Source organism: Sceloporus undulatus, chromosome 2, assembly GCF_019175285.1.
Source record: "Sceloporus undulatus isolate JIND9_A2432 ecotype Alabama chromosome 2, SceUnd_v1.1, whole genome shotgun sequence".
NCBI classification, from domain to species: Eukaryota; Metazoa; Chordata; class Lepidosauria; order Squamata; family Phrynosomatidae; genus Sceloporus; species Sceloporus undulatus.
Window position 1 is genome coordinate 330,372,437 of NC_056523.1, and position 13,946 is coordinate 330,386,382.

A 13,946-nucleotide genomic window follows, 5' to 3' on the forward strand; every position below is an offset into this window, starting at 1 on the left:
AAATGCTCCCTCCAGTGGAATCATGATATACTGCAATTTCCATTTTTTGAAGTTTCCCATCAAGTGTTCCACATCAGATTTGTTCTGTCGAGAGACCTCCATGCATTTCTTATTATTAACTATCTTATTAAAAATAATAATTGTAAGCCACTCTGAGAGCCTTTAGGGCTGAAGGGTGGGGTATCAATACCATTAATTAATTAATTAATTAATTAATACTTCTTGGTTACAGATGCCAATGTGGGTTTAAGTTGTCATGATGTACAGGCCAAGATTGTCAGTTGTCAAGTATATTCCAACTGTACCTTAGAGCCAGAGACTCTTTTTGGCTTGTGACTTCCCAAATTCTGGGAACTGGAGGCTAAAGAGAATTTCCCCAGCCTCTCAGTCTGGGAAACTGCTCAGTGGTTGCGCATCACCCAACCTTCTGGTTTAGGAATCTCTACAAGTGCTTCACAAAATGGACATCTCTCTGAAGTTCCTAACAAGGTCAAATCTCCCTTGCTTTGGAGTCAGTATGCAGGAGATCTCTCCTCATTGAATTGCAACACAAAATGGAACTAGCAATGGTGTTTAGCTAAAACCAAATGCCCATAAAGCTCCTGCAAACAAGAGGAAATTTAGAGAGATGCACACTGGCTTGGAGATGGATATTGTTGCAGGAGCTCTGGTGGTTAAATGCTGGTCCTGCAGCCACAAGGTTGTGAGTTCGATCCCAGACAGGGCTCCAAGGCTGACTCAGCCTTCCATCCTTTTGTAGGTTGAGAAAATGAGTACCCAGCATGGTGGGGGCAATTGGCTTACAGACTGTAAACCGCTTAGAGAGAGCAGAGTTCACTATCATGTGGTATAGAAATATAAATGCTATTGCTATTGCTGCAGTTACTGTGCAATAGTATGTGGGTGGAAGAACAAGCTTGCCATAGCAATTCCTGTTGCACGATATGAAGCACAATGGCTGCTGCTTTGGGCAGAATCCAAAAGCCACTGGGCATGTACAGTGTTCAGCAATTGTCCTTCTTGCCTGGCCTGGGCCAAGATGGTCCCTTGCAGCCAGCAACGTGCTGTTTGGTAGGGAAAAGCTTTCCAAGGAATCCACTGCTACTCTGAACACAGTGTGGATATGAATCTTTGTTTATTACATTCTTATATGCAAGAATGAACAAATAGCAACGCTTTGTTCCCTCTGAGTGACTGTACAAGAGTTTTGGAGTATTTTTCACAGGTTTCTTTTGAACTCTGGGACTTTTGTATGAAAAAAATATTTCAGGCACAAAAACAAAAATTGTGTGTGAAAACCTTTTTGCATATAGTGACCTATTGGTAACACTTGAGTGGTATAACTACACTAGTCTTGGCATTAGTTCCCAGAGAAAACAACAACAACAAAGCAACAGACACAGTGGGCCTGAAGGAAGGGGAGAAATTACCTGCTGAGTCACCACAATATGATCCTGGAAAAAGTGTAACCACCAGCAAATTATTTCTTTTGTCCGTAAAATCCAACTTTCTTGTGATTGCGTTTGAAAGAAATGCAGTCCCATGCCATGAAAATTTTCACAATGGTTGGCCATTTTTTTTTGGAGAAGATAGTGAGAACTTTAACAGGTATTCTTTACATCTTTAGTGTACAGCAGTACAAGGTCTGGCTGTGGGATGGAGAGGTTGCAGAAACCATTCTGCTATGCACTTCTCTGGACCACCTAACCTTTTCATGTTCCTACTGTGAGGTGGGTCAAAGAGGCAATTGTAGTACAGTAGTCCCTCGGGTTACGAAATTAATTCGTTCCGCGGCTCCGTTCGTAACCCGAGTAATTTCGCAACCCGAAAAGGCTTTTTTTAGCGCTGGAAAGCCGCTAGCCGCGCTTTGCGGTTTGAATTTCACGCCGAAAAAAATTCGTAACCCGAAAAAAACATCGTATCCCGGAACAGTTTTTTCCAATGTAACTTTTTCGTATCCCGGAAATTTCGTAACGCGATCAATTCGTATCCCGGGGTACCACTGTATTGTGCTCACCACAGGTTAGAAATGAGGCAACTTAATGGCAGCCTTTGAGCTCAGAAATGCACCACGATTAAGCACCCTAGGGGAAGAACTAGCCCTAAAATGTTCAAAATCAGTGTCAGATCTATCTGTGTCAATTTTGGTTGTTATAAATCTCAGATGAAGTTGTAATAGAATCACAGTCATAGGGTTAGAAGAGAACTCAAGGGCCATCCAGTTCAACCCCCTGCCATGTAGGAAACTCACAATCAAAGCACCCTGAGAGATGATGACCATCCAGCTTCTGTTTAAAAACCTCCGAAGTAGGAGACTCCACCACTCTCCGGGGGAATGTCTTCCACTGTTGAACAGCTCTTACTGTCAAGAAGGTCTTCCTAATGTTGAGGTGGAATCTCTTTTTCTATACTTTGAATCCATTGCTACAAGTCCTACTCTCTGGAGCTGCAGAAAACAAGCTTGCTCCATCCTCAATATGACATCCTTTCAAATATTTAATCATGGCTATCACCCCTTAACATTTTCTTTTCCAGGCTAAACATACCCAGCTCCCTAAGTTTCTCCTCATAGGGCATGATTTCCAGACCCTTCACAATTTTGGCTGCCCTCCTCTGGACATGCACCAAGCTTGTCAACATCCTATTTGAACTGTGGTGCCCAGAAGGAGATGGTGGCAATAGTAGCAGATGAACCGAGACAAAGGGCAACTGGGAAAGTAGCAAGGAAGCTAGGAGAAACTCTTCACACAGGTGTCAGGCACAAGGAAGCTGGGGGGGGGGGGGGGGGAGAAAATCTTCCAGACGATGACTCCCAGAATCCCCCCAGCCAGTACGGTCAGAGCTGGATTCAGAGATGTATAGTCCAAAAGGTAACCTTCTGTGGATCTAGCTGTTCATTATTGGTGACAAGAGAAGTGAAACAGTAACCAAGCCCCATGTTTTAGGATTACAAATATACCAATCTCTGATGACAAATCTCTAATGGCTGGTATTATAACGATTTTTTGTAAAAGCCCCTCTTAGGTTGAGGGGCAGACAATAAGGCTACAGAGGCCGTTTTCATAGGTATGCTTTTTAATATTAATTCTGTTACACTACACACAACCAGTAACAATGATAAATACTGCAATGGAAACGTTAAAAAAATATTATACATGACATGTATCATGTTTTCCAAAAACCACATTTCAAAAATAAATTAATACATAAACCTGATGGTAAATTTAAAAAAGAAAAGAAAAAGAAAACACAGCCAAACAGATCTGTTTAAGGCAGTATTCTACATGATGGGAAAAGAAGGACTGTGCTACATTGTTTAAATTAGGAAAGCAAAAGAAAAAAAAAAAGTTAAGATGGACATTTGCGAGAAGATGGAGATTGACTTGCTAGGAGCGGGCGTAAAACAAAACAATTCCCAGCCCCGCATTTGTAGGGCAAGATTAAAAGGGCAGCGATATGACAGATGCCCCCTTACAGGTTTCTTAAACAGAGGAGCCAGCTTTAAAACCCCAAATGCCCAATCAAATGAGAATCGAGACTGAAAACCACCTCCTATTTGTTTGCTCCAAACAGGAACTTGAAACCTGGCTCACTGTCTGAACAGCTGACAAAGGTTCTCCCAGGGAATTGAGATTTTCTTGAGAACAATGAAAATGATTTTTTACACACCTCCAATCAGTCACCCTTTTCTGCCCCAAAGGGAAAGAGAAACACTCCAGAAAGACTGGCACAGAGCAAGACATTGGTTAGAATCCTGCTAGTGGTTTACGTGTGCGTGTCTCTCTCTTTTTGGATTGGGGATGGAGGGCTGTTCTCATGTCCTTTCTGCCCCATCCAAAATGTTTCCATCACAGCTGTCAAGCTCCAGGAAGGGCTGCAGTAGCTGCTGCTCCTTAATAGTGGGAAGGGAAGACGCAATTCTGAGGAGGAAAAAGTCGGTCTTTGTTCGGAGGGGAAAGAAAAGGACCATGCACTCCATCTTGCAACACATCTTCATTTTTTTCCACCTATGAGCCCAGACCAACTGAATCTTCCCCCTCTGCACTGCCTCCTCCTTCCCAACCATCCCCATCAGTAAGAAATAGATGAAGTGGTCACTTCCAGGGACTGAGAGGGAAAGTGAACAGAGTGTTATGCTATATCCACTTGATGCAGGATTTCTGCCACTGTTTCTAGCTGGGAGGGCAAATACCAACAAACTCATCTCCTGTAAACTACCTTTGCTAGAAGATCTCACTTGCTCTGCAAGTGGGTTTATATACACTTCATCATGGCACATTTTTTAGGGCACAAGATAAAGGTCATGTGCTGGGTTGTGTCTGTCATATTTCTGCAGCCCTGGTAACTTTGCCCTATTGGCAGGAGGTGGAGAAGAGACAGTTCAACAGATAGTGCAAACAAATAAAAGGTTCTTTCCCCCTCCAAAATTAAAAAAAAAAAAAGCAGCTGCTTCCTACCGGCTGGTTCTGAGGACAGGAGAACTAGCCGATAGTGATGCATTTTCCCCCATCACTTCCCATAACCGCACAGTAGTGTGTGCAAAATATTAATATTAATAATAGTATTTTTAAAAGGTGGCTAGATGTTATCAATCCGTTGTTGGCAATAAGGTGCATGTCAGCCAAGCGCCCATGGGCCACTAAGCCAGGACTTCTAAAAGAATCCCACACTTACCCTTGAAGAGAGTTAAGAGAAGAAGACTGCTACTAGATAGATTGGGAGAGAGTAAAATGAGTCAAGGATAGGAGAGGTGCTGGGGTGCGTGGATGAGAAAATTGCCATCACTAATAATATTCTCCACAGCCTCTTGATGCCATTGAGACTGATTTGTCTCAAATATACACCTAAGTGCTTGCTCAGGCTTCCAAATATTTAGTGGCATGGGAAAAAACTATGTGCAATCCAACAAATGAGTCCCAGAAATCTTTGGGGCATTATACAACACATGCTGCAGGACACCTCTTTTGGACGATGCAGAGTAGTTGTTTTTTTGGGCTAGTTAGGTGGGGAATATGTTTTGAACAGGCCCTATTTAATTTACTTGTTCTGGTGGGAATGAAGAAGAAACCAACTGGGTCATTTCAACACAGATATTCTGCTGTTGGCAGGGGTGCGGGGTGGCGGGAGGAGACAATTAATGCACATTAATGATGTGAATGTATGAATGATGAATGTGTGCAATTTAACAAGGTTTGTAATTCTAGCACTAACCACTGAACACAGATACCAAGGTTTATCTCCCACAGCTAAATTATAACTCGATTGCCTCTTGGTGGCATTTTGGCCCCATGCTCTTTGCTTACAATTTTGCCGCAGTTGTGTTGAAAAGTGGCTGGGGAAATCAGATTGTAGATCTTTGAGACAGCTACTGTACTTACTGTGCTTGGCGGGGGGGGGACCTTTATCTCCACCACAGCGCATAAATAAAGTGAACCTATCACAATACAGCTTTACACAAAAAGCACCACAGCCCAAGAAGGTTCCCTGGTTTTCAGAAGGGTTTGGAGCCTATCTTTTGGATGAGACTGTCTCTGAGAAAGGGGTGAAATAGCAGGGAAGAGTGCAAAAGAACCCCTATCTTCTCAGAGTCCCCAAAAGTTACTTTTCCGGGTTCTTCATATTCCTTTCAAGCTAGCTCCACTTTGTGCAAAAACAGCAACTTGTCTTTCTCATGCACTGCAAAGCCTGATTGAACTGGCATGGCTGCTGGCTTCCATGGGCTCCCATCTAAGGAAAGTCCCAATCCCAGCATTCGCATCAAGGATAATACTCCCTGAAGAAGAGAAGACACCAGATCCCTGTTGTCTACAGACCTAGCCAGAGAAACAAGCAAAGCAAGTTTAATAGACTAGAAGCAGAGGGGGAAAAGAAGGTTGTGCAGCAATGATCCTCTTGATAGCTTTAAGAGAGTTTTCAGATTCACACTTCAGAGCGGACAGCTGCTAATGGAATACTGTGAGCATAGCTATCAGGAGCTGCTTCTCCACTGGCCAACCTCTCTGCAATGTTCACCAGTTACTTGTCACTTTTTGCCCCTGGCACAAAGAGAAATAACACGGAAGCCAACAAAACATATGTGGCTCTTCCTTCCATCTGGTGCTCCAGAAAGTGCTCTGAATCACTTGGCAAACAGCACAGAGTGGAGATATGCACAGCTCCTGCCTTCTCCCAAAGAAATGGTGTTCTTCGAGTAGATCTTACAGCAAGGAGAAATAAGGAAAGCCCTGTTTTGCCACTGGATGAAACATGGGTGAAGTAGTCCCATTTTGAAAAAAAGAAGATAGTCAACCAAAATGAGATAGCATTTTTTAATCTAACCTGGGCCACACCTTTCACTGGATGGGTCTGCACATGGACCACTTGTGGAAGAGTAGAATTGGACCAAATAAAAAGAACCCAGAAAGTGGAGCTACACTTGAATGCAATGCTCCCCAGTAAATGAGTTTGAAGAGCACACAAAGTCTGAGTACTTCTAAAAAAACAATGAAATTCTCCAAAATGATAGTGGAGGGTGATCCACTCCACCAAAGCCAAATGTGCCTGAATTTGGTGCAATCAGAGCAAATCTTTACAGACCTCCCAAGTCATCACTGGTATAACAGCAAAGAAGAAGATAATTAGTATTTCTCCCCACTTGTTTAAGCACCTAATTTAAGTACTAAGCACCTATCATGATGCTCCATTCCAGGTCTGATGCCACTGCTTTCCACACGCATACTGTTCATGGGATGTGTAACCCTGAGCTGAGCGCTGATCAGAGCAGTATCTAAAAGACTACACACAAGACATGGCACAAGAGGCAGGAATGCTGATGTTAAAAAAATTAATCTCCTTCTGCATTTTAGAGGTGGGGCAAACTGATGAAGCCACCCAAGGGCTTTTTCATGACATGCCAAAGACTAAAAGAAGCACCAGTGCACCCCAGAAAAATCAGTCTATGATAGTTTAACAGAGCCTGTAAAGATGGAAAATTAAGATGACATCAGACATCAGGATGAACAACAACAGAAGTACAGAGATACTAGAAAGAACTCTCAAGCACCTGAGTTTCCTCTCAGGGGGCCACTCTACATGGCCTTTTGTGCCAGTTTACAGTGTGAATATTAATGAGAAGTACCATAATGTTCTTCTCCCTTGATGTTAGGCTCTCAGATCACAGTAAGTCACTATAGAATCTACTGCATCATTACGAATGGCTGATCAGTAAGAGGCAAACTAAAAGATGGAGCACCATTTCCCCTTGAAGATAGCTGTCACCATCATCAACCCTCTCTTTTCCAAAGTACAAGGAGGGTGGGATCTGGAAAACAGAAGACTACTCACTGACTAAGAATGGGAAAAGGAAGAGGGGAATTGCGCTTTGCAGACTGTGAAGCAGCCACTTTCCATGTACACTGGGCCATGATGTAGTGAAAGACTACGGGCCAGTCAGGCTATGATATAGTGACTCTTCTGAAACTTCATGGCATTATTCTAACCTGCCTAAGCCACCACAGCCTCCTTACAACTTATATAAAAACCTTCCAAATAGCCAAGCATTTGCAAGGGATTCTCTGATGACAGGAGACTGCAGAACCACAATCTCTCTTTGCTGGAAGCTGTTTTGACATCTTTTCCAAATACAAATAAAGTTAAGAACTCCTAACTGAAATGTTTGTACATGCAAGCAAGATGGTTACACAACAGCCATCATACTAGACAAGTGCTGAGCATCCTGTGATCCTGTGAATTCAGCTTTGCCATTTCCCATGCTTGCGGCATCTCTCAATCTCTTTCTTTAGCTCTTAGTTGTCAGGATGTTGTGCTGCAAAGGCATCAAAAGCCTAAAATTCTAGAATGTGTGCCATAACTACTAACTGATAAATAGCAACAACAAAAACATTTTGGTTGCACAACCTGCTGGGAGTATTCTTTTCTCCCTTTGCCTCTTGCAAATCCTGGCAGGTAGGCTGTTGAATCAACCTTGTCAGAAAACTGGAGTAGTGGTCTCTATGGAGCTGGGTAGTTAAATGTAAATGGCTCATTGAGTCAGTTTTTTACTACCTGCACTCACAGGCTTCTAAGTAATAGCAGCAGCTGTTTCCATGGTCTTTCGATGAAAGTATCTAATCAATCTTCTCCTCCTGTTTTCCAGTTATAGGAAATGAGTATTGTCTGAAGAAGAGAAGCAAGGGTAGGCATCAGTAGGTACACCCTTAAAGAACCTTCTGAGCTTTATTGAGTTCACCCTTGTTGCTACTTGTTCTCCCTTACAAAGACTTAAGGCAGCAACTCCACCTCCTTGCCCAGCCAAAATGACCATCTTTCAAGATCTCCAGTTATTTGTTATCAGCCTCTCAGGCAGGATGTTGTCAGATGGGGGCATAAGAGGTACACAAGCTACTCAAGTTGATGCTAGTTTGGAACAGGAGAATGATAAGATTCCCATTTCTTTCTAATTTAGGTTTTCTTGGCCAGCAAGTCTCCCTGCCTTCTGTCCTTCTACAGCCACCAAGGCTGACTAGATTCAGCACAGTGTCACAGCAGAACCTGTAGGCCAGGCAAATGAGGTAAATGCCTAGGAAGAGAGTCCACAACTCCACCTGCATGCAAAACGTCATCCTCTTACCTAATGAAGTAGGGGCACTTCACCTTCTATCAGCTGCAAAGGCTGGGACCTTATTCTCTCTCTGTGTGGGAAACACACACAGTGATGAGAGACTATGTGCCTGCAGCAGCTTGCTCTTCCACACCTGTCCAGTAGAAGAAAGAAGCAAGATGACTAACAAGTGGAACAATGACTCTAAAGCAACTTGGGAACTGTCACAAATCCCCCAATTTCATCCTAGAAGCAGCAATCACAAAAATCCAATGATTCAAGTTCATTGACATGAAATTAGAGGCTTGCCTTCAATTAAGACTAACTGACGACTAATAAAGGCTTCCAGCTTAAATGTACATTTTCAGCAGTTAAACTTCACAGGGATTTGTATGGCCCTGTTAGCCGTGGGTGAGAATAGGCCCCTCCGTTACTTGGTGTGATGCTGTCATACAAGCCAAGGCAGTCTAGATGGTATTTGTGATGCATCTATCTCAAGACAGCAAGTCTTTCTAGAAGACCACTTTGCTTGTGAGGAGTATTATCTTCTGGGAACATGCCACTTTCTTGCCAGACAGGACTGTTTGGGACAACACTTTCTTATTAGTTCAGGTATCCTCTGTCTAACCGAAGCCTCCTGACTTTATTCCTTGCTTCCTTCCTTTCAGCCGCAATAGCATCATGGATCTCCATGACAAGTAAATCTGTGCAAGCTTTAAGTGTTGCTCTTCTTCTTAGATGCTTAAAACAGAAAGGGGGGTGCTTGGAACCTATATGTGAGGCTTGGTAAGGGGGAGAAAGGTTGAGCCTTTCTGAACCATTTTCCCAGATGGCCTACCAACCATGATATCACATTCATAAGAAGTGGCTTCACATTCCATATGAAGGTTACTTGATGTGTTACAGTTTTCAGGCACACCCCTAAGATGTTTTAAATGGCCACCTACAATGGCAAGTGTGTACGTAAACACTAGCACCAAATGCTTGCAAGTATGTGCATACTATAGGTATGTTCATCAGGGAGCTGTGATTTACTGTAACGTCTTTTAACAGTATACACTGTGGCAAAATCCAGGTTGGCCTCTGTAATGTGTGAAATGTCCCCAGGACATGGCAGCATAGCAGGTTGGTTGGGACACTCTCTGTGACAGTTGACAAGGCTCTTTCAATACATTCAGCTTTCCTGATGGCAACACAACAATATAATCGTCTCCATACTGGAATCTGTCCCCTTCTCAGAAACATACAGACACAAAACCTTGGAGCCAGGAGAAGCCAAAATTTCCCCCCCATTTTATGTTTCTGCACTGACCTCATTAAAACTGCCACCATCAAGGACTTTGGTGAAGATGGAGATGAGCAAAAGCAATACTATCACTGGTGTTTGTGGAAAACATACACCAGGTAGGAGAGCTTGCAGTTAAACTAGAAAGCACATGGGAATAATATTTGTCAATTTCATCTCTTCTGTACATAATTAGCACATTTCACTCTGGTTCAAAGCATAGTCCTTTCACAATCCAGAAGCCTGGCAGAAGATAAAATACAATAAGGAAATACAAAAGGGGAGAGAGGAGGGAAAAGTTAAGTAGTGCAAAAGCAAAGATCTGGGATTGTATGTGTGTTAATAATTGTAAACCACAAGTGAAAATTAGATATTGATTACTTTTTAATCTCTAGGTAGAAGCTCTTAAAAAGGGATGAAGATGTTTTCTCCAAGTCAATCCTCCTAGGCCCAAGTTTTATTTCTGATAATATCATTTCACTCTGGTTAGAGTTTAGGAAATGAAGGGTTCAGTCTTGGGTGGGCTTTTGTCCCTCATTTGCAGCTAATTTTTAGCTGGATGCAGAAGATTTTGTGTTGGCCCTTCATCTCAAATACTCAGCTACACAGAATAGATGTCACCAATTTCCAAAACATGAGTGTGCTAATTATTTTTTTAAAAAAACTTCTTATTTCTGCTATTCTGCGATAACTGCCAGGACGGAGACCCCACATCCAACTCTGCTTCACAAAACCTAGGGATTGATCTATAAATGTCTGACTTGTGTAGCATGTTGGAATATGTAGTCTCCATAGGCTGCAACACCATACTGGGTAGAAAGAGACTACAGGCCACTTTTTGTGCTTATGAGGGGGAAGCTAATACACTTGTAACTATTCACAAGTACTATTCACAAGGGTGGAATGGATGTTCTACTCAAGGCAGAAAACTTGGCATTGACAGGAACAGGGGCCATCTATTCTGTCAAGAGTGAATGGCACTTGAAGCTTGAGTAACAGAGCCTTCTGAACAGGGCTTGTACTGATTTTTATTTTTATAAAAAAGAACTTAACTATGCAGTCACAAAGCATGATACAGCCCATCTTCAGAAAGGAGAGTGGATGGGGCAGAAGAAAAGTCAAACCATTTTTTCCTGTATTGCTCCTTTTTAGCACTTATGGTCCCTTGTCATATGCATGCTGGAGAAACATTTGACCCAAGCACTAACTATACTAGTAATGCTGCTAAGTGAAGGGGCACTCCTCACACCGGTTTGTTAATGTAAGGGGCAACACAGGCACGGTTGTTGTGAGGAACAGCAGCAAGCGTGGTCTGTTTTTCTCTGTGTCACAAACATACCATCCTTTCCTGACATTAACGTTTTGTGTGGTGACAATCAAGCAGGCACAGCTCCAAGGACTGGCCACTTAGCTCTAGAGAGGTGAAGAGTTAAACAGAAATTCCACTCCCAAATATGTTGGGGGTGGGAGATTTGTTCTTGTAAAGGGTCAGGCACCTTCCCTTGAATGTAGAGTCCTGTTATAAACACATCACAGCTCCTCCTGGCTCTGACATACAGTAAGCCCCATGCAGGGCAGGAACTGGAACTGCAGATCTAGAGAACTCTGGTTTTGCTCAAGAAAGGCATGGCATTCCACCCTTTGAAAAACCTCTTACTGGACATGAAAGGATCAAGAAAAAAGTTCCATCTGCTCACCAGAGCCATACAAACTCTTCTGCTCAACTTTCCAATCATGGGAATTTTAGGTGACAGCACAATCCTGTCAGACTACATGAGCGTTCACATTGCTAGGGTTCGAGACTGCAAACATAAAGTAAACTCAACTAGGTATGGGTAGGCTGCAATTTTGTATACTCTTACTAGACTGTGTGCTGCATTTTTACTATGGTTAGTTTTACTTATTTGGAAGCATGCTGCAAATACCACCATCACTTTTTTTAAAAAGTCAATTCCACCTCACCAACTAGACGTTATCAATGATCCTCCATTCCTACTCCTATCTTCCATATCAGGGCCAGACCATTAAAAATGAATTTCACTCCATTATTCCCTGCCTGGGCAGAGGCTTTTCAGACTCTGACTTCAGCTCCTGCAGATGGAATGAACAATGGCAGGTAGGGATACCTGAAGCAAGCTCATCTGACTCCCACACCCACTCCAAATCCTGTACAGGAATCTTAGAAGCTGGGCCCAGGGCCAAGAGGATCTAAAATATGCACTTGACCAAGGATCCACTCCTAGCACCTCACAGCTCATTTCAGTGTAGTTTTAAAATTTTTAAAATGAGAAGAGGATCATAAAATGATTATTATTATTATTATTTGTTTTTTTCCCCTTTTTGGTTTCTCCTGGCTCCATGAACACAAAGAGGTGCACGTCCTACCATAGGAGGAAGCAATGGCTGTTAAGTTTTACAGTTATAGTGGAAAGCACTGATCTCCCCTCGCCAGGCTTCCCTCATTTCGTTACTGAATGTGGCAGGCAGTGGAGGAGGTGGCTTGACAGCACATGCAAGTGGGGTTGACCGACTTTGGGGGAATGAGGTCGAGGTCCTCGTCGTCTGGGATCTCGTCTAACCGATACCCATCTTTTAGCAGCTGGATGTTCAAGTCCTGGTTGATCTGCTGCAGACAAAGATTCAACAAGTCAAACAATGGATCAAAGAACAACATCTCCCCTAACTAACAAAGATTGGCTGAAATGCTCCAAAAACCATCTGGTCAGTATTTTAAGAAGCGGATATTAGAGGGATGTTACATTTCAATACACATCATGTGTCCAGTGTCAGGAGTGTGATCCTCAACATCTAGTTAGCCTGGCTGAGAAGAAAATCTCTGTCTAGGACTAAAACTCCAACAACCTCACAGCCAGCTATGTTAGTCTAAAATATGTGGAAGACACCAAAGGGAAGGTTAAGGTTGAAGTACTAGGCAAAAGATCCTTTACAACCCTGTTAATCCAAGAACCTGGGATCTTCTGTATGCAAACAGGTGATGTACCATCCAGGTACTGGCCAGCTGTGATGGAACTATATTAGGTTCCTCAGGCCATTGTCTCGATTTAGGGTGCAGAAAGGTCAGCCGGACCCCATATTTCAGCCAAGGAAAACTAACACCGAGGTATGCTGTCTTTAAAAAACAACCATAGTTCAGTGTTAAAGTCTCTTTCTCTTCAGGAAATGGAGAAGATTTATACAAAGGAGTTGATGGGACCAGAACTCACCTCAGCTGAAGAATATCCCGAGGAAGAATATCTGGACATGTCAAAGTCATCATCACTGTAGAGGAAGAGAAAGAACAATGAATAAAGGGAACTCAGTGGGTAAGAGACAATCCTCTACAGCACACCAGCTACTTCAGTGTGATATTAAGGCCTCAGGTATAAAACTTATTTATACAGTTGGGGGAGTGGGATAGAATGTAACAGGTGTTCCTATTACATTCTATATCACTACCAAAACTGTATAAATATGCTTTATACCTGAGGCCTTAATACTACTCTGAATCTGAAAAAGTAGGTTTATATCAACAAAAGCTCATGTTAAAATAAAAATAGGTTAATTTTAAAGTTTTTGCCACATTTCCTTTTCTCTTCTTCCTTCCTTTTTTATCAGAAGACATGTTTACAAATTTAAAATAGCCTCCCCATACCTGGTGCCTTTCAATTGTACTCTACTACAACTCCCATCATCCTAGGCTCACATGGCAGAGGTGCTATAAAAATATTTTTGTGCACAAAGCATATCATGCTCAACATTTTATTCACTTGCCCCAGCTTGCAAAAAACAAACAAACAAACAAACAATACACCCTTCTGTTTATATTTTTTACAGACAGAGACTGAGAGTCTGGGCTGTGTTGCCCAGCAAGATTAATCTGACTATAGTGAACTGAGATACAGGAAAAGATTCCTAGAAAAGCAACCACTACATTTTACCATAGGCACATCATACTTAACGCCCTATATAGCAATCAGACCATATACCTGTCTGTGTCCAGTGCTACCAATGGCTTTTCATCAGGACTTTGATCTAATGAGGAATAGCCTTTGTTAGGTACAACCAGCCTGAAATTGAAGAAAA

General features: G+C 42.5%; 2 protein-coding genes across 6 annotated transcripts in view; both read right to left on the minus strand.

The window, feature by feature from the left end:
- Positions 1-13,946, minus strand: part of LOC121924166 (myogenesis-regulating glycosidase-like) — a 718,305-nt gene that overhangs the window by 85,174 nt on the left and 619,185 nt on the right. The gene's annotated exons all lie outside the window — the stretch shown is intronic.
- Positions 3,233-13,946, minus strand: part of FAM219A (family with sequence similarity 219 member A) — a 90,100-nt gene continuing 79,386 nt past the window's right edge. Inside the window, exons 4-6 of one of the 2 annotated variants that reach the window (XM_042455359.1) lie at positions 13,850-13,930; positions 13,088-13,142; positions 3,233-12,486 (exon numbers count right to left, since the gene is read on the minus strand). In XM_042455359.1, coding sequence (XP_042311293.1) covers positions 12,331-12,486; positions 13,088-13,142; positions 13,850-13,930 — 292 coding nt within the window. In that variant the 3' untranslated portion in view covers positions 3,233-12,330. Of the gene's footprint in view, positions 12,490-13,087; positions 13,143-13,849; positions 13,931-13,946 lie in introns of both variants that reach the window. The other variant, XM_042455358.1, reaches the window with a different exon arrangement.